Genomic DNA, 19,598 nt, shown 5'->3' with positions numbered 1-19,598 from the left:
TGGGTTGCCTCGACGAATGAACTTAGAATACACCGAAATCTGAAGTGTTTGTCTCTTAGGAACCACCCTAGATTTCATGGTTGTCATTCTTGTCTTCGGAAAATCATCAACAGGTGGTGATGATGGGATTGGCACCAATGGCCCATCAACACCATGAACAACACATGACCCATCAACGTAAAGATTTGGGACAGCAACAAGAATGTCATTGATTGAAACCTTTTCTCCATCAGTGCCAACAACCAAGGAAGTGTTGTTGCAGAGAGTGGAAAGGGTGGTGTTGGGTGATAAGGAAAGGAGGGACTGGTAAGTGAGGGCTCCATCCGTTGAAATGTGGCTTCGGAGAGAGTCTTCATCAAGATTATGGTTCATGAGGGCGGAGTCTGGTGGTGCTAGGTACGTGAGGCGGGTAGCGGTGGTGAAATTACGGGCGTGGAGGGTGTACAAGAAGCGGGTGAAGCCACCTGACAAGAGCGAGGTGGCCATGGCATCTGAGCAGTAGGATTCCGTGGTGGCAGTTAATGCAAACAAGGTTACAAGGAGTAACATGGTGGAGGTTAGGGTTTGAGAGAGAAGGATTGCCATTTTAAGAGAACAAGTGAGAGAGAAAAAAATGGGATCAAGGTCTCCAAGAATGAAGGTGAATCATTTGCTTTATATAAACTCTGGATGAAGTCTCCCGCTCACTTATCCTCTGAATAACTGTTTTATAACAGAAAGTATAACGGTTTATTTATTTTTGGAGGTATTTCCCAGCATATCTGGTTTCAGTGACTACACGAAAGCAGGAAAGATTAAGAATTGTTGCATGATATTGATTCTAGTCTCAAATTTCAATGTTTTTAACAAGGATCAAACCAGCTATGCCAATAATCATTAGTTCTACCAGAATTTGGTATGCGTTTTTCTTCTTTGAATACGAAAATAGGAACAAAGGCAAGCTGGGTCTGGACTCTGGAGCCTGTTAAAGCAGTCTATACAAACCGTTTGCTGAGGGAGAAGTTCAATGGAACTCACATGGGACGATCAATTAATTTATACCCATTTTAATGAATTGACAGAACGAAGATGGTGAAAGACCTTGAGAATTCCAGGCAGCTTAACTAGAACCAGAACCCTTAACGGACCGGTTGAAGTTGTCCAACTCCTTTGAATGGGGGCCATAGATTGCCTTGATGGTGTCCCTACAGCAACTGCAAGCAAAACAAGCATGAGCCAGACATGGCATAAAATCAAAATGGTTTCCCAACCACTGTTAGCATAGGATGAAAAGCCCCAAGATCTTAATGCATGGGAAAGAGAATGGTTGGACCTGCAAGCCTCCTTGTTGAACTTCTTATTCTCAATTCCGTAGAGCTTCTTGAATATATCAGGTTCCACGCGGCAAAAATATGGACGCTCTGGAAGGGAAAGACCCTTAAGGGTATGAGGATATCAAGGTAAAACTGCTAGACATCCTTAGAGACGATGACCAAAATCCTATAAATAAATGCTCACCAGAGTAAATGGAGCAAGTGCGTGTGGCTTTCTCATAGTGGATGCACCACCCATCAGGACCAATTAAGCTTCTGTAAAGCTATTATCGAAGAAGAAATTTTTATTGTGTTAAATTCAGATAATCTGCTTATCTCTTTACAAACAGAAATTATGTTTAGCTTTGTTATAGTGATTATGAAACTATGAATGAAAGTATGGAAACCAGGTTGCTTTTTAGTTCAGTTTACTGTTAGGTCCTATTACCATTCATTTTATCAAACAAATGGTGCGCAACGTATTGTACAAGCGAGGCCAACCTCAATATCAGAAGGGTCACTGAAGATTTCTTCAGGAGTGGCAAAGGCAGGACCTTTGGCCAATTTACAGCATGCACCGCAGTTCTCCACGCAGCGCCATAACTCCTTCCTCCCTGCACTAAAGCCCATGGTGCTTTTGCTCGGCTTTGTTTTGGGCGTTGTTTTCTGACCTTTCTTTCCAGGCCTATGAGCCGAACTTACAAGGCCGAGACGAGGCAACGTAGTGATGTTGGACATTTTTGCAGCTAAAGTTCGAAACTGAAATGAACTTGAAAAATTGAAGTTTTCGTTTCGGAGCGCATACTAGATATTTAGTATTATAGCCTGGAGAGAGTAATGAAAGTATGGCTGTAATCATCTGGCGACAAAACCAGAGAGAGATCGCTTTCATGGGGTGAATCACGGTTGTACAAGTACGAGGCATAAGGCATTAGCACTACATGTCCGTTATTACCGCACACCAGAAAATAATTCAAGGATTGGTCATCAATGAAGTTCCAGAAAATTATATTCAACCAATCTCATATCCTAAGTAGTAATTCTAACATCCTACGGTTTTAAGTAACATGACAACCTAGAAAAAGAAAATTGTAGATGGGGTATTACAGATGATATCGTCGGCAAGGGACTTGTTTAAGGGAACTCGCTGCCTCTAGATGAGAGAGGGTCATCATAATCATTATCAACAGGACTCCTGTTGTCCCTTGGACTGGGACTTTGGCTGTGACCACTGGTGTCAAAATGGTTTTGTACCGTCTTCTGGCAGGCCTCTCATCTCTATCAGGGTAGCAGGGTTCGTGCTCACTCCTCGGAGACTACCACTGTAATTGGCCTCATTTTGCTGAGCAGCCAGTTTCCCATTTTGTGGAAAAGGGCTACCTCTCTCCTGCCGACTGCTATCTTCATCAGGTGTGGGACTGCGTTTCCTCCCCTTGGAGAGAGGTGCGATGTTCTTGGGCTCAGGACTCTCTACTCTATCATCACGCTCAATACTTCGCTCTCTCCTTGCTGGAGATCTTGATCAACTGCATAGAAAGGTAAACAATTAAAAGCAAAAAACAATGAGATAAAAGAGCCTTATCTATTTGTCCTCATTCCAGTACATGAGATAAAATTCTTAATATTATTTTATAGAAAGGAAACTAATGTGCACTTATCTAGTTGTCCTCATTCCATTTTCCCATTTTTTATATCCACTATTTATGTTAAAAGAGCCTCATTCATGATATAGATAATGCACCCATTTTTTTTGTTTTGTCAGAAAAAACAGAGCAACTAATTAAAGGTACAAGCTTTATGCATTAATAATGTTAAAACTTTTTTAACAGATATACTAACTACGGACTCTAATTTACTTCCCACCATGAGAACAGAAGGCTCAAAGTTAACTAACCTGTAGCTCCGCCCACGGCTGAAACTTCGACTCTCGCTTCTGCCATGATGAGGAGAGCGTGATCTAACTGGTGATCGAGAATAACTACGCCCAGGTCTGCTATACACATAGAATAACAAAACATAAGCATGAATGGAATTAAATTTTGCGAGTAATTTATCCCCAAATATAGAAAAGGAGACATAAGATCAGAATGACAAGGTGGCCAAGTCAAAGTGAAAAATAGATTACTTTAGCTTTTTGGCCCTGTTCTTGCAGTTGCGCTCTATGTGACCTCTTTCTCCACAACGATAACATTTGTTAGCCCTACAATCTCGGGCCCAATGGCCATCAATACCACAATTAAAGCAGCGACCAGATCCAGGTGGAGGGCCTCTTCCTAGATATTCTCGGGAACCTCGTGGACCCTAACCCACATCAAAGAAAAAACAACTGATCAAATTTTCATGCACGCACTTAGAACACAATTCACTTCATCTTGCAGAAAAATTCTTTGAAGTACGTTAAAAGTATAAGTTAAGAAAAACTCACCCCCCTTGCAAACTCAACAATGATACAACTTCCATCAAAGTCCCTACCATCCAAGCTATACCTTGCACCATCAGCATCTCGGGGATAGCTAAGTTCCTGTTCAAAAAAAGTGAGCCAAAGAAAAAAAAAAAACCAGAACACCTATAAAGAGTAGGGGGTATCACTTACAACAAAGGCGAAGTCATGCTTCATATCCACATCACGTATTCTGCGGAAGTTGTTGCTAGAAACAGTAAGGCCATCATTGCTTAAGTACTGCAAGTGTATGATACTTCACCCCACATAGACGAACTAGACACCAGTTTTGAGATTGTTGCCATTTCCACTAAAACACGCAGTAATACTACAGAAAGACTCGCCAAAGTCTCCTACACACTGGGCAGGAATTTCCACCAATTCCGCCAAGGCCGACCCTCTCACCATAGGCCTCCATGTATGGCAAAAGCCCAGAAACCTTCAACAAGATCATCCAAGTTAAAACACACTACACCTAGGGGCAGGACTTTCCCACACAGATAAGATCATCAATAGTCAGCATAAGGCCATTCACAAAGCAAGCTTGGTTAAGAACTAAGCAGCCATACATCTCATTAAGAGACCATTCCCCTCACCAAACCTCCATAGACTGCTAATTCATATAGCCATGTCCCCATTTCAAAAAGTACATTAACAGACGAAAAGAGACACGATTAGTAGACGCAATTACTGAAATGTCCTAAACATTGCTAAATTGGCAAACCCCACACTACTGATAGTATAGAGTATAATTAATGCATATACTTATAGTGAGTTGTGACATCATCTGTGTTACATGAGTATTAATTAATTATGTAATCCAAAAAGTGATAAACTTTATCCGTAAAATTTAGCCGGAAGATAACTTTCTTTCATAACATTGAACAAAGGAAACTAAAACTACCTCCCGTATCGGCTGAAGAAGTGTTCCAGATCACGTGCTCGCGTCCGTGAGGAGAGACGGCCAACATACAGACGAGTGGTACCATAACGACCATCGAAGCGAGGCATTTCTGAAACTGCAAACAAAAGAATAAAATTTTATTAGTTAGAACAAACACCATAATGAAAGCCAAAAAATTCAGCGTCGCTTAATCAAATAAATCCAAACCAATCATAATATTACAGCAATCATAAACATTAACCTATAAGAAAAAACAATTCGAAACCCTAAAATTTAATTGTTCCAAATAACTACGCCAATTGGGGAAAACTAAAGAAATCCGGACCCAATCATCAATGAAGTCGAGAGTGGGGCGTAATTAAAACCCCAATACCCTAACTATATGACCAGATTTTCATCTAGGAAATGTATTAATCTAACTATTAAGCATTTAACTTAATAATCAATGTATGTATTTTTTTTTTATTTTAAACTATTTCAATTTTTTTAATATATATATATAAGAAAACTTGAATGAAATGAGTGGGGATAAAACTATTATAGGTAAAAAGTAGTTTTACCTTGCTGTTAATATAAATTTAGTGGTAAATATGAGTTATCACTGACAAGCCAAAGTATTTAATTTTTGCTACTGTACTAGGGGATGAGTGGGACTTGAAGTACAATTATGATTAATGATTTTTTTTTCTAGGCATTTTAGCATGGAAAGTGGATTGAAAAACTGTACACTTACTACAGCTAAAATTAGAGAGAAGAATATAAAGAGAATTCTAAACATTATAGCTTTGTGTTAAGTAATTAAACATTTTTGTTTTTGTTAAACTAAATTTTTTTTTGTCTCGTTTTCTTTTAGAATTAGAGTTTGTACTTGATACAGTAAATAGTTTCAGTTCATCATAAGATGCTATCTCCTTAAAAGGCAAAGAAGAAAAAATAGGGTCGAATCTGAAAGAAGAAAGAACATTAAAAGTTTAGAGTTGAAGTGAAAATAGATTATTTTTTTATCTAATTAAACATTAAAATTTTTTATATTTATTTTCAAACTCTTATTTTTTTTATTAACCAAACAACGGTTTAGGGTAGATTGATATATAAAAATGCAATATAAATAATTAGAATTAAAAGGAAAAATCAAATTGTGCCTGCCATTTTATAGCCTTAATAAAGTTTGGTATCAGCTATCTGTAGATCAAATAATAGAGAACAGAGATAAAATTAGCAGCAAGCATGTGCACACTTGTCCACCATGGCCTTCAAGTGAAAGTCAAATTTCTCTTGTCCTTTTCCTTTAAATGAAGACATAACCCTTTCAACAAGGCAAGGCGTGGGATTTAGTGATTTCTAACATGTGATAACATTCATACCCACAAAGTCTCAGGCTGGTCTCGAATTTGGCAGTTAGTCGAGCCACAATTCTATAAGAATGCTGGAAGTTCCTACCTAGTCTTTCCATTCAAAGTTTCAAACATTCCAAATGGAGCTTCAATTCCTGAAGCAAGAGGAAAACACAGGAAACCATGATTCTACCAGCCAGAACAACCAGCATCAAATCCTAGAGATACCCAACTCCTTCAGCTCCATTTCCCAATCAAATCGATTTGCTTTATCGTTCAACAACTTAACGTACACTGTCGAAGCTGGCCCCAAAACGTTGTTTCCGTTCCATGGAAAGACAGTGACTGTTTCACGTGAGAGTAACACCAAAACCATCCTGAAAGATGTCTCGGGTGAAGCAAGAGAAGGGGAAATCATGGCTATTCTTGGTGCAAGTGGGTCGGGCAAGTCGACCCTGATAGATGCTCTTGCTAACAGGATCGCAAAGCATAGCCTGAAGGGGTCTGTCACTTTGAATGGCGAAGTTTTTGAGTCAGGCCTATTGAAGGTGATCTCTGCCTATGTCATGCAAGATGATCTTTTGTTTCCAATGCTAACCGTGGAAGAGACGCTTATGTTTTCAGCTGAATTCAGGCTTCCTCGTTCACTTTCAACGTCAAAGAAGAAAGCAAGAGTTCAAGCTTTGATCGATCAACTTGGATTGAGAAGTGCAGCAAAGACTGTGATTGGAGATGAAGGGCATAGAGGTGTCTCTGGAGGAGAACGACGGAGAGTTTCAATTGGAATTGATATAATTCATGATCCAGTACTCCTGTTTCTCGATGAACCAACTTCAGGGCTAGACTCAACCAGTGCCTTCATGGTTGTTAAGGTCTTGCAACGAATTGCTCAGAGCGGCAGCATTGTGGTCATGTCCGTTCACCAACCAAGTTACAGAATCTTATGCTTGCTTGACAGATTGATATTTTTATCGCAAGGACAAACTCTGTACAGCGGTTCACCAGCAAACCTGTCAGAGTTCTTTCGTGATTTTGGGCACCCGATTCCAGAGAATGAAAATCCAGCTGAGTTTGCTCTTGATTTTATTCGTGAACTTGAAGAAACTCCTTGTGAATCCCAGAATCTAGTCGAATTCAACAAGTCATGGCAGTCCGTAAAGAACCCAAGTAACAACATCTCCAATAAGCCAAATCTTTCACTTAAAGATGCAATAAACACAAGCATTTCTCGAGGCAAGTTAGTCTCCCAAGCCACAAATGATTTAAATCCAACATCTTCAGTTTCATCTTTCGCCAATCCATTTTGGATAGAAGTGTTGGTATTACTCAAAAGATTATCAATAAACTCAAGAAGAATGCCTGAAGTATTTGGTATCCAGTTAGCTGCAATAGTCATCACTGGAATCATCGTCGCCTCGATGTTTTGGCAACTTGATGATTCTCCCAGAGGCATGCAAGAACGATTAGGATGCTTTGCTTTCGTAGTATCCACAACTTTCTACACATGTGCGCACGAAGTCCCTGAATTCATTCAAGAACGATTCATCTTCATGAGAGAAACTGCGTACAACACTTACCGGCGTTCCTCATATGTTCTTGCTCGTTCCCTCATCTCCATCCCATCACTGATCACCCTCTCTATTGCTTTTGTTACCATAACCTTTTGGACAGTAGGCCTTGCCGGTGGCTTCCCAGGGTTCGTCTTCCTTTTGCTTACAATTTTTGCCTCATTTTGGGCAGGAAGTTCCTTTGTAGCATTTCTTTCAGCGTTGGTCTCCGATGTTCTAGTCTCTTTCGTTGTTGTGGTTGCTACTTTGGCCTATTTCACTCTCTTCAGTGGATTCTTCGTTTCTCGTAATCGACTCCCCGGGTACTGGCTGTGGTTTCATTATCTTTCCGTAGTGAAATATCCATACGAAGCTGTGTTACTAAACGAATTTCGCGATCCGACGAAATGTTTCACCAGAGGCGTCCAAATCTTCGATGACACCCCACTTGGGAAGCTGCCAGTTTCGTTGCAGATTGATCTATTGAAGACGGTAGGCAATGCGTTGGGCACAAACATTACAGGCTCAACCTGTCTAACAACAGGGAGGGATATCCTGTTGCAGCAAGGGGTTACTGAGCTAAACAAATGGAACTGCTTTTGGATTGCCATTGGATGGGGTTTTTTCTTTAGGATTCTGTTCTATTTAACTTTGTTGTTTGGAAGCAAGAATAAAAGGAAGTAAGATGAAAGCAACTATACCCAAGGCTGAGAGGTATGGTCAGAGAGTACTAAAATCAATTAATCAAACAATAAATCATAGTTTCTAAAATTTTTCACTGTGCTTGTTCTAACCAATCACACATATTACTACATTTGAAAATTAATCTTTAGGGCAAAGTGTGATCATTTATGTGCTTTCGTTGTAAATATGCTTGATTCATCACAGTAAAGTTGAATTCATCTTTGCTAAAAAGGACTTAAGTTGCCGAGAAGAGGCAATCAGAGAACAGAGAAGTCAATATATATTGAAAAATGAGAATTGCTTAGCAGTATTCATTTCCACCACGGCCCAGCGTTCTCCTACCTACGTTTCGCTTAATTGCTAGGTTGGTACGCAGTAAGGGAAAGATCTAAATGCAAGCTCCCTTATCTTAGAAAGATAAAGTTGACAAAGTAAGGTTGCAGACCAACCCTATTAGTAGGGTAGGTTTGTAATCAAGAAGGCTACACAGTTGGATATTACTACTATTGTACAGGAATATGATAATATCCAGTCAACCAAAATGTGAAGACTAGAATTAGATAATCTCTTTTTCTTTCGATTGCTTGGCTTCTTATGTCACTAAAAGTCTTTTATCTATAAGATTCAATACTTGTTATGACATATAAGCTTTTGAAATTAATAAAATTTCTACTTTTCAAAAAAAAAAGAATTAGATAATCTCAAGTTAAAAAAAAATTAAGAAGAATAATATTTCTTGATAAGAACATTTTAAAAATAACTATTAAAAAAAATTTAATTATTTTTAATCATATTTAGCCATGACTTGATAAAATACCCATAAATTAAACTATTCATCACAATTTCTCTCCATTTGTGTTTCTGATTTCTCTCTCTCACCATCTCAGTCTCTCAAATTTTATCGATTCTTTCTTCAGCATTCGTCTGCTATGCTTCCGATTTCTCTTTTCTACATTTTCAGATTTCTCTTTTTTACGCTTTCAAGACACCAAGCAATGATTTTGATGTGCTTGGGTGGGTGGCTATTTAAAAATTTTGATTTTTAGGTATTTTGGATAAAACTAAATTGGTAGAAATGATCACAGATATTTGAAATAGCTTTTAATTGAATCAATTCGGGATCTAGACACCAATAAACTCAAAAAAATTGAAATTTATAAACCTAGGTTTTCAAAGAAAATTTTTTTTTATTTTTAGTTGAAATAAGTGTTTTAGATAAGAAAATTTATATTGTGATTTATGAAAATATGTTAAAAACACTTTAATCGGTGTCAAATTATTAAAAAAAATAAAAAGAAATGAAAAGAGTTGAGAGAATTTGAAGTTTTAGTTCGTAAATAACAACAACATTTTAGACATTAAAGTATAACAAAATGTTTTTGAATATGACGTGTAACAATAATATTTTTTCAACAAGGCGTGTAACAATAGTATTTTTTTTTCAATATGGCGTGTAACAATCTTTTTTAACAATGACGTGTAACATGTTTTTTTATATGACGTGTAACAACAGTATTTTTTTTTCAATATGATGTGTAACAATCTTTTTTAACCATGGCGTATAACATGTTTTTGTATATGACGTGTAACAGCAGTATTTTTTTTTCAACATGGCGTGTAACAATTTTTTTTAACCATGACGTGTAACATGTTTTTATATATAGCGTGTAACAACAATATTTTTTTTAACATGGCGTGTAGCAACCTAACCATGACGTGTCACATGTTTTTGTGCATGACGTGTTACATGTTTCTGTACATGGCGTGTCACATGTTTCTGTACATGACGTGTCACATATTTCTGTATATGGTGTGTAACAACCTAACCATGACGTGTCACATGTTTCTGTACATGGTGTGTAACAACCTAACCATGACGTGTCACATGTTTTTATGCATGACGTGTTACATGTTTCTGTACATGGCGTGTCATATGTTTCTGTACATGATGTGTCACATGTTTCTGTATATAGTGTGTAACAACTTAACCATGGCGTGTCACATGTTTCTGTATATGGCGTGTCACATGTTTCTGTGCATGGTATGTAACAACATAATCCTGACGTGTCACATGTTTTTGCATATAGTGTGTAACAACTTAATCATGGCGTAAAACATATTTTTGTACATGACATGTAACATCATAACGTGTAATTTCATTAAGGGTAATTTTATCTAACTTGCTTAAAAATAGTTAAAATTATAAAAAGGGTTATTTTTAAAAATATATTATCTTTAAGGGTTATTTTAAAAAATGCCCAAAAAAAAAAGAGAATGTTTAAAAGGAAATTATGCACCAGGCTGTGTTTGACCATTATTATGGTATACATTCTGCTTGTTTGATTATTCAAGCAACTGAACTTCAAATTAAAGAACAAAATTTGGGCTGAAAGTATCAAACAAAATAAGATTAGCTAGAGGTTGGTATATGTCATTGCCAAAACTTTGGTATGAGGAGCCGGAAATCCTTAAACTGCACTTACAAGTTAAATTAAAGCAACAACATCGAAAGGTGTGTGATGATCTTTTAGAGGAAGCCAAGGTTGCAGTGATAATTCTATTTTATAGAATTATTTTATTTTAATTTTGTTATTAAATATTAACTAAGTGCAGTTAGGGTTGCATTAGAAGAAATGGATGCTGATTAAATATTATTGCAGACAGAATCTCCTTATTATCATATTTTACGCACCTTTTGGTTTTAGGACCAGCTTTTGGGTAAGGCCACTCAAGTAAGGGTTTTAGGTATTAAATTTAGAAAGATCCCATATTTTTATAATAATAATATAAATAATTATATTAAAAATATATAAAAATTAAGATAATTTATAAAATATTTATTTATTTTCTCATGTCTAATAAATATTTATTTTCTCTCACTTCTACATTTTTGTTAATTCTGAATTAATTATCTCATTTTCTATAAAAAATATGTAAAAATTAAAAATAATTAATAAAATGACATATTCTCTCACTTCTCTAATTATGTGCTTAATAAATCTCAATTTTTTTTATCATCTCTCAGTTCCTACAATACTATTAATTCTCAATTATTTTTTTTATTTTCAATTAATTAACAATAATATGTATTTAATTATTTCCAACATCTATTTTTTTCTTACCTATTACTTCTATTTCCAATCAACTATAAGATGTATTTATCTTATATATTTCTAAAAAAACTTTAAGTTGTATTTAATGATTTTCAACAGTTATTTTATTTTTTATATATAAAATTATTTTTTATCAATTTATAATATCTAGTTGAATTCTTCTTCCCTCATTTGCTCTTTTTTCCTTTTAACTTTAATTTGGCTTGATAGGAACAATAACCAAAAAGAGAAGAAAACAGGGTACTACTCATTTGTTATTGCCTTGTTGATTGATCCTTTTGGGTTGGAGGAATCAAACCCACGTTTTCCTAGTTTAATTCTGAAGTTCAATGCACTTTTGAGTTTTAATGACAGCAAGTAATGTTTCATTTATAAAGGAAAAAGTCGGCCATTCTTCATTATGTTTTCAGTTGTACAAAATGTTGGCCAAAAAATGCTCATTGAACAGAAAGAAAAATCTTAAGAGATCTTGTCCTGAAGGATGCAAGATTATTTGCTGCAAAATTGTCATACGTTAGAGGACTTATTTATTGGAATTTGGAATTTATGGCTTAGAAATGGAATGTTTTTAAAACCATTTTAAAATCTTGGGTAAATCAATTTCCACTTAGATTCCTATTTGCATGTTGGAATATAAATCTTCAGCACGTGCAATTCATAAGTGAATTATAGAACTTGTTAAAGAGGAAAAGATAAAATGGAAGATTAATTAAATAAACATATGATTCTTGCTGCAATTTTCTTTTAAAGTCTAATACTCATATCAGCTTCATGGAGTTGACTATTACTTGAATATTAATGTTTGTACACTCATCATGTGAGGAGTGTAATCTGAAACAAAATATTTCCTCGAATCTTAGGATTTTGAGTTTGGAGTTGAGGGCTCAAGTTAAATATAAGAAGAGATCATTTTATGCTTTAGATTCCTAAAGAAGGAGGCCAGAGACAACAATGGAGCTTCAACAGTTCTCCTCGGAAGCCCAATTCTCGTCCTCTCCCACACTCGAACATCTCTTGAAGCGAGACGAAATCACAGGAAAAAGCGATGATCATCAGGTTCTAGACATTCCCAATACCAGCAGCTCCATTCCCGCATTAGCACCATTTCTTCTTTCTTTCAACAACTTAACTTATGATGTCAAAGTTGGCCCCAAATCAACGTTTCCATGTTGTGGAAACACCACGATTGTTTCACCAGACAATAAAACCAAGAGCTTGCTCAATGACATCACAGGTGAAGCAAGGGAAGGGGAAATCATGGCTATTCTGGGTGCAAGTGGGTCGGGTAAATCGACCCTGATAGATGCTCTTGCAAACAAGATTGATAGGCATAGCCTGAAAGGGTCTGTCACTTTGAACGGTGAAGCCCTAGAATCAGGCCTGCTGAAGGTGATCTCCGCCTATGTTATGCAAGATGATCTCTTGTTCCCGATGCTGACAGTGGAAGAGACACTCATGTTTTCGGCCGAGTTCAGGCTTCCTCGCTCACTTTCAAAGTCAAAGAAGAAAGCGAGGGTTCAAGCTTTGATTGATCAACTGGGCTTGAGAAATGCAGCAAAGACAGTAATTGGAGATGAAGGGCATAGAGGTGTGTCTGGAGGCGAGCGTAGGCGAGTGTCAATTGGAATTGATATAATTCATGATCCAATACTCTTGTTCCTCGATGAACCTACGTCGGGACTAGACTCAACTAGTGCATACATGGTTGTTCAGGTCCTGCAGCGAATAGCACAGAGTGGAAGCATTGTTATTATGTCCGTTCACCAACCAAGTTCCAGGATTTTAGGCTTACTCGATAGCTTGATTTTCCTATCGCATGGTCAAACTTTGTACAGCGGTTCACCAGCAAATCTCCCACGTTTCTTTAATGAATTTGGGCATCCATTTCCTGAGAACGGAAATCCATCCGAGTTTGCTCTTGATTTTATCCGTGAACTTGAAGAAACTCCCTTCGGAACCCAGAAATTAGTTGAATTCAACAAGTCATGGCAGGCCTCAATGAATTCCAATAGCAATGCCTCCAATAAGCCGAATCTTGCACTTAGAGATGCGATAAAGAGAAGCATTTCTCGAGGAAAGCTAGTCACTGGTGCCGTTACCACAATTGATGTAAATCTAACATCTTTAGTTCCATCATTTGCCAATCCATTTTGGGTTGAAGTGCTCGTATTATTCAAAAGGCTAGTAACAAACTCCAGAAGAATACCGGAGGTGTTTGGTGTCCGCTTAGGTGCAATAATTATCACCGGGATTATTCTAGCCACCATGTTTTGGCAAATTGACAATTCCCCGAGAGGCGTACAAGAGCGATTAGGATGCATAGCAATTTCCATAAGCACAATTGTCTATACCTGCACAACCGAAGCCCCCGAATTCATCAAAGAAAGATACATTTTCATGAGAGAGACTGCTTACAATGCTTATCGCCGTTCCTCATACGTTCTTGCTCGTTCTTTTATCTCCATCCCATCCTTGATCATCCTCTCCCTCGTTTTTTCTACCATAACCTTTTGGGCTATTGGCTTTTCCGGTGGCCTCTCTGGGTTCTTCTTCTATTTTCTCACAACCTTGGCAACGTTTTGGGCTGGAAGTTCATTCGTGGCATTTCTTGCAGGGCTTTTCCCTGATTTCTTCATTTCCTTTGTTATCGCTATTGCCACCACATCCTACTTCCTTTTCTTCTGCGGATTCCTCGTTTCTCGAGATCGACTCCCGAAATATTGGATATGGTTTCATTACACCTCTCTAGTGAAATATCCTTACGAAGCGCTTTTACAAAATGAATTCTTGCAGGACCCATCAAAATGCTTTGCTCGGGGTGCTCAAATCTTTGAACAAACAACTCTTGGTGCACTGCCAACATCATTGAAGAATGATCTATTGACTAGCATGGGAAATGTTTTGGGAATGAACGTTACAGGCTCGACCTGTATACTAATGGGGAAGGATATAGTAAAGCTGCAGGGGCTCACTGATTTAAACAAATGGAACTGCGTGTGGATTACGATGGCGTGGGGCTTCTTTTATAGAATTCTTTTCTACTTAACTTTGTTGTTTGGGAGCAAGAACAAGAGGAATTAATGTACGTAGTTGACTTGTGCAACAATGGATGAAATTACTCAAGCATCAGCGATGTTAAGAATGTAATGAGAAATGATACAGTGATTTACATGCCTTCGTTACAAATATCAATTAATGTTTTTATTCAATTTTGATGAAGTTTGCAAAATGATATAGTCATTACGAAACAAAGCTTGGGGTTTAATTCTGGATTATGCTGCAAGAAACGGGAGAAACTTGGGAGAAGGTAGCAAATTAAAGAACAAAGCAAGTGAAAAACACAAGGAACGCGTTTGCCTTACATACTAAGTAACAATAACAGCTTAGGGGGTTCAACCATCCCCTTTCCCCTAGTGCTTCAAATATACAGAAAAAGAAATTAATTAGCCCTTTTCGGCAAGGATTGGCATATGTAGTAGTTAATATATATATATATATAATGTAAAGGTTAAGATCAAAGTGTCAGCTAACTAAGGCTAAAAAGGTTCAATTCCAGGCCCCAATCTCTAATTGTCATTTAACTCATATTTGACTGTTTTCATTTTCTTCTTCTTTGTTTTCTCCATCGAATTATGTTCTTTTTAACAAAACTTCCAGCTGATTAGAGATATTGCTTTAATTAAAGAAGCTTTGTATTACTTGTAATTTTTGGATTTTCTAAATTTAGTATTAAAATGTGTACTTTGTAGTCAATTGAGCCGTGGAGAATGGAATTGATAAAGTTTCTCTTAACTCAAATGTCGTAAAAACTTTAATTATGAATAGATAAAATGTATACTTCATATATAACCATTTGAGACACAATGAATGGAATTTAGCAAATTTTCTCATAGCAATATTTTTATTATAAATAGATATTCTAATTGTTTTGATATTTTTTGTATTTCCTTTCTCCTGATATTTTATTAGCTAATTATTCCACCACCTAGAAGCAATTTCCTTGCCATCTTGAAGGCAACCCAACCTCCATAAACTTCATTGCCAACGTCTTTTCAACTCAAATTTTCTGGAAAATTAGGAACCAAATCCTATCAAGCCAAACCATTTTCAAAAGAAACACCACATCAAATTGTCCCACATGAATGACACTAACAATTCAAGAAATTCCATGTGGTTAAGGGGAAGAGGAGAGAGAGAGAGAGAGAGAGAGAGAGAGAGAGACTGTGGGAAGCAAAACAATTAAAAAAAAAAGAAAGTAAAGAAAGAAGCTGCTCGGAAATTTCTTTTGTAATGTATAACACTGTATCCTTAGATAAAAGGAAAACATCAAAACCTACTAAAAGATTCAACTATTTTTTTGTAAGTTGCCAGTGAGTCAAAGCCTGTTCATTTCCAGGTCATCCTTCAGCCAAAAGGGCGACGTGAAGAGTGTAACCCAAGATTGCCCAGGATCAAATCGAAGCCCCCATCACCAAGTACTATTCCCCGTGCAACACGTTTTAGTAGAACATGTGCAGGCAAAACAACTCTTTGATGAGAGAGGCCTCAACCAAAAATGGAGATTGAAGAATTCCCTTCAGAAGAGCAGCAGGGCCTAGTCCTTCCCACTGCCAGCAGTTCCATCCCCATATTAGACCCATTTGTTCTTTCGTTCAACAACTTAAATTATGATGTCAAAGTTGGCCGCAAATCTTGGTTCCCCTTCTATAGGAAGAACAGAAATGTTTCTTCAGAAAATGAAACCAGGAGCTTGCTCAAAGATATCTCAGGTGAAGCAAGAGAAGGCGAGATCATGGCGATTCTAGGTGCAAGTGGGTCTGGTAAATCGACCCTGATAGATGCTCTTGCAAACAGGATTGCAAAGCATAGCCTGATGGGGTCTATCACTTTGAATGGGGAGGTTTTGGGTTCAGGCATTTTGAAGGTGATTTCTGCTTATGTTATGCAAGATGATCTTCTGTTTCCAATGCTAACGGTAGAAGAGACTCTCATGTTTTCAGCCGAGTTCAGGCTTCCTCGTTCACTTTCAAAGTCGAAGAAGAAAGCAAGAGTGCAAGCTCTCATTGATCAGCTAGGCTTGAGAAGTGCAGCAAAGACAGTGATAGGAGATGAAGGGCATAGAGGTGTCTCTGGAGGAGAACGCAGGCGGGTTTCCATTGGAATTGATATAATTCATGATCCTATACTCTTGTTTCTCGATGAACCAACTTCTGGGCTAGATTCAACCAGTGCATTCATGGTTGTCAAGGTCTTGCAGCGAATTGCACAGAGTGGAAGCATTGTGATCATGTCCATTCACCAACCAAGTTCCAGGATTTTGGGCTTACTTGATCGCTTGATAATACTATCACACGGACAAGCATTGTACAGCAGTTCACCAGCGAATCTCTCACAATTCTTCAGTGATTTTGGGCATCCAATCCCTGAAAAAGAAAATCCGTCCGAGTTTGCTCTTGATTTTATCCGTGAACTCGAAGGAGCTCCATCCGGAACCCAAAACTTAGTTGAATTCAACAAGTCATGGCAGACCTTAACGAATGTAAATGACAATATTGCTTCCAATAGGCCAAGTCTTGCACTTAAAGATGCAATTAGCAGAAGCATTTCTCGAGGAAAGCTAGTCTCTGGTGCCATTGCCACAAGTGATCTCGATCATTCATCTTCAGTTCCATCTTTTGCTAATCCATTTTGGATTGAAGTGTTAGTATTATCCAGACGGTTATTAACAAATTCAAGAAGAATGCCGGCCAAGTTTGGTGTCCGCTTGGGTACAATAATGGTCACTGGGATTGTTCTAGCCACCATGTTTTGGCAACTTGACGATTCCCCCAGCGGTGTACAAGAGCGGTTAGGATGCATAGCCATTTCCATAGCCGCTATTTTCTTTAACTGTATAACCGAAGTGCCAACTTTCATTCAAGAACGATATATTTTCATGAGAGAAACTGCTTACAATGCTTATCGTCGTTCCTCGTACGTCCTTGCTCGTTCTCTAATCCACATTCCATTATTGTTCATCCTCTCCCTCTTCTTTTCCATAATAACATTTTGGGCTGTTGGCCTTGCTGGTGGCCTCTCCGGATTCTTATTCTTTTTCTTCACAACCCTTGCCTCGTTTTGGGCTGGAAGTTCATTTGCAGCATTTCTGTCAGGGCTTGTCCCTGATGTGTTTCTTGCCTTTGTTATTGGCATCGCTATCGTATCCTACTTCCTGTTCTTATGTGGATTCCTTGTTTCTCGAGATCGAATACCAAAATACTGGATATGGTTGCATTACACCTCTCTAGTCAAATATCCTTACGAAGCTCTCTTACAAAACGAATTCCTTGATCCAACAAAATGCTTTGCTCGGGGTGTACAACTCTTCGATCAATCAGCACTTGGGACACTGCCAACCTCGACGAAGAATGATCTATTATCGAGCATGGGAAATGTTCTGGGCAGGAACATCACTAGCTCGACCTGTTTAACAACAGGGAAGGATATACTAATGCAACAAGGGATCACCAAGTTAAGCAAATGGAACCGCGTGTGGATTATCATAGCTTGGGGCTTTTTCTTCAGGATTCTATTCTACTTAACTTTGTTGTTTGGTAGCAAGAGTAAGAGGAAGTAAAAACTCATGTAAGAATGTATATGGATTGGCTAATTTGGGAATCGCACTTGTATCAAGCTCAAATCTTTTCTATTTACTTTCTTTTGTTTTGAAGATTCAGTAGTCGGGATGGTGTAATGTATAATTTTTATGCTATCTTAATCTGGAAAATCTTACATAAAGATGCTTAGGTATGTAGCTTTGGGTTTGATTTGACAGTTTTTCATTGTATATAAACTGAAGGAAGCTTTGGGTTTAAGAATCTAGAGTTACGGCTGCAAGAAAAAGGAGAAAGTTCGGAGAAGGTAGCTAGACAACAGCAAATCGAAAGCACAGGAAACAGGTTTGAGCAGGCAATAATAAATCAGGATTCAACCATATGTCTCCTTCCCCTACTCTGTTCATATGTACAGAAAATTAGCTAGCTTTGGCTAGCTAACAGTGTTCTATCGGTAATGTTTTCTTCTTTGGTTCCAGTTGCTCTATCATTATCGAATAGTTAGAGCAGTAAAAATTTGTAACACATCACTAACAATTGTGATACGTAATAAAAAAAATTAAAAAAGATCGTCATAAAGAATTGTAAATGTATAACAGAAAATTATAACAGATATTAGCATGAGAAAGTACTCATTAGCACTGATTAGAGGAGATTTTTGTATTGATACATCAAGATAGGATAAATTATATTGTATCCAATTTTCTATTTATAACTAAAAGACTAGAGATTTGATTGACATTCCTATCAATCTGAATAACCAATGAATACAACTACAAATATATATATTTTTTAAATTAAAATATAAAATCATAAAAAATCGTAACAAGGACAAATAACAAAAAGTTATAATATATAAGAAATCGTAATGCTTATTTAAAAAAAAAAAAGAAATTGTAATGCTTTACAAAACGTTGTACTAAAAAATAACAAAAAGTTGTAACACGTAATAATTAAAAAGTTACGGCACATAAAAATATTGTAATAAATAACAAAAAATTATAATGCAGTTCAAAAGATTGTAACAATGAATAACAAAAATTGAAGAAAAAAAATAGAATAACAAAAAGTTGTAACACATAAAAGAAAATTGTAATAAAAAGTAGCAAAAAGTTAGGACAATGAGTAATCAAAAGTTATAAAACATAATATATATATATATATAGTGACCAAAAGTTATAATACATAAAAAGAAAAGTTGTGATAAGAAGTAATGAAAGAAATTGTTAGCCTACATTGTGGCTGGTGCCATGGCAATAGGGATAGGAAATAATAATGGAATTAGGTTAAGAATTAATGGAAGTTTCATCTAATAACTAAAGCCAAAAAAAAAATCCAGGCTGCCCCAATCCCTACATTGTGTGTGTATATATCTTCGTTTTGCTTTGCTTTTATAGAAGCCTGATCAGCTAGCTCTTTCCACAAAACTTCAACCTCAAATCACCTAATTTGTCTTCTTCACAGTCTGGTTTTAAAGTTTCTCTTCAATCACATGTTGGCAAAATTTTAGTTATGAAATTAAGAGTCTAAAATTCCTCCAAAGTAGAAATTGCATAGGGCCAAATCCAAATAAAGCAGTGTTTTTCCCATTTAAAATAAGTTTTTAGAGATAGTGCTTAGTATTTGGTATGAAGTAGATTAACTATCCATGGACTTTGGATTATGCACTTAATTGAAGATACCATTACATT

At 36.9% G+C, this 19,598-nt stretch overlaps 5 protein-coding genes across 5 annotated transcripts; 3 read left to right on the top strand and 2 right to left on the bottom strand.

Moving 5' to 3' along the window:
• LOC18597852 lies at window positions 791–2,977 on the bottom strand. The gene is made up of 4 exons (XM_018120712.1): window positions 1,794–2,977; window positions 1,498–1,576; window positions 1,313–1,400; window positions 791–1,193 (listed from the first exon to the last, which is right to left on the bottom strand). The coding sequence occupies exons 1-4, from the start codon at window positions 2,028–2,030 to the stop codon at window positions 1,100–1,102; spliced, it is 498 nt and encodes a 165-aa protein (XP_017976201.1). The 5' UTR covers window positions 2,031–2,977; the 3' UTR covers window positions 791–1,099.
• On the bottom strand, window positions 2,277–4,743 carry LOC18597851 (serine/arginine-rich splicing factor RS2Z32). The gene is given in 8 exon segments (XM_018120711.1): window positions 2,277–2,536; window positions 2,539–2,577; window positions 2,580–2,818; window positions 3,187–3,285; window positions 3,418–3,593; window positions 3,718–3,813; window positions 3,886–3,925; window positions 4,637–4,743. Coding segments are annotated over 8 exon segments (906 nt in total). The 3' UTR covers window positions 2,277–2,426.
• LOC18597850 (ABC transporter G family member 20) lies at window positions 5,881–8,458 on the top strand. The gene has a single exon (XM_018120801.1). The coding sequence runs from the start codon at window positions 6,111–6,113 to the stop codon at window positions 8,199–8,201; it is 2,091 nt and encodes a 696-aa protein (XP_017976290.1). The 5' UTR covers window positions 5,881–6,110; the 3' UTR covers window positions 8,202–8,458.
• LOC18597849 (ABC transporter G family member 20) lies at window positions 12,266–14,395 on the top strand. The gene has a single exon (XM_007027089.2). The coding sequence runs from the start codon at window positions 12,266–12,268 to the stop codon at window positions 14,393–14,395; it is 2,130 nt and encodes a 709-aa protein (XP_007027151.2).
• On the top strand, window positions 15,548–18,295 carry LOC18597848 (ABC transporter G family member 2). The gene has a single exon (XM_007027088.2). The coding sequence runs from the start codon at window positions 15,870–15,872 to the stop codon at window positions 17,928–17,930; it is 2,061 nt and encodes a 686-aa protein (XP_007027150.1). The 5' UTR covers window positions 15,548–15,869; the 3' UTR covers window positions 17,931–18,295.

Source organism: Theobroma cacao, chromosome 5 (assembly GCF_000208745.1).
Source record: "Theobroma cacao cultivar B97-61/B2 chromosome 5, Criollo_cocoa_genome_V2, whole genome shotgun sequence".
Lineage (NCBI taxonomy): Eukaryota > Viridiplantae > Streptophyta > Magnoliopsida > Malvales > Malvaceae > Theobroma > Theobroma cacao.
Note: the sequence above shows the minus strand (reverse complement) of the source record. Positions and strands in the feature narration are given on the sequence as shown.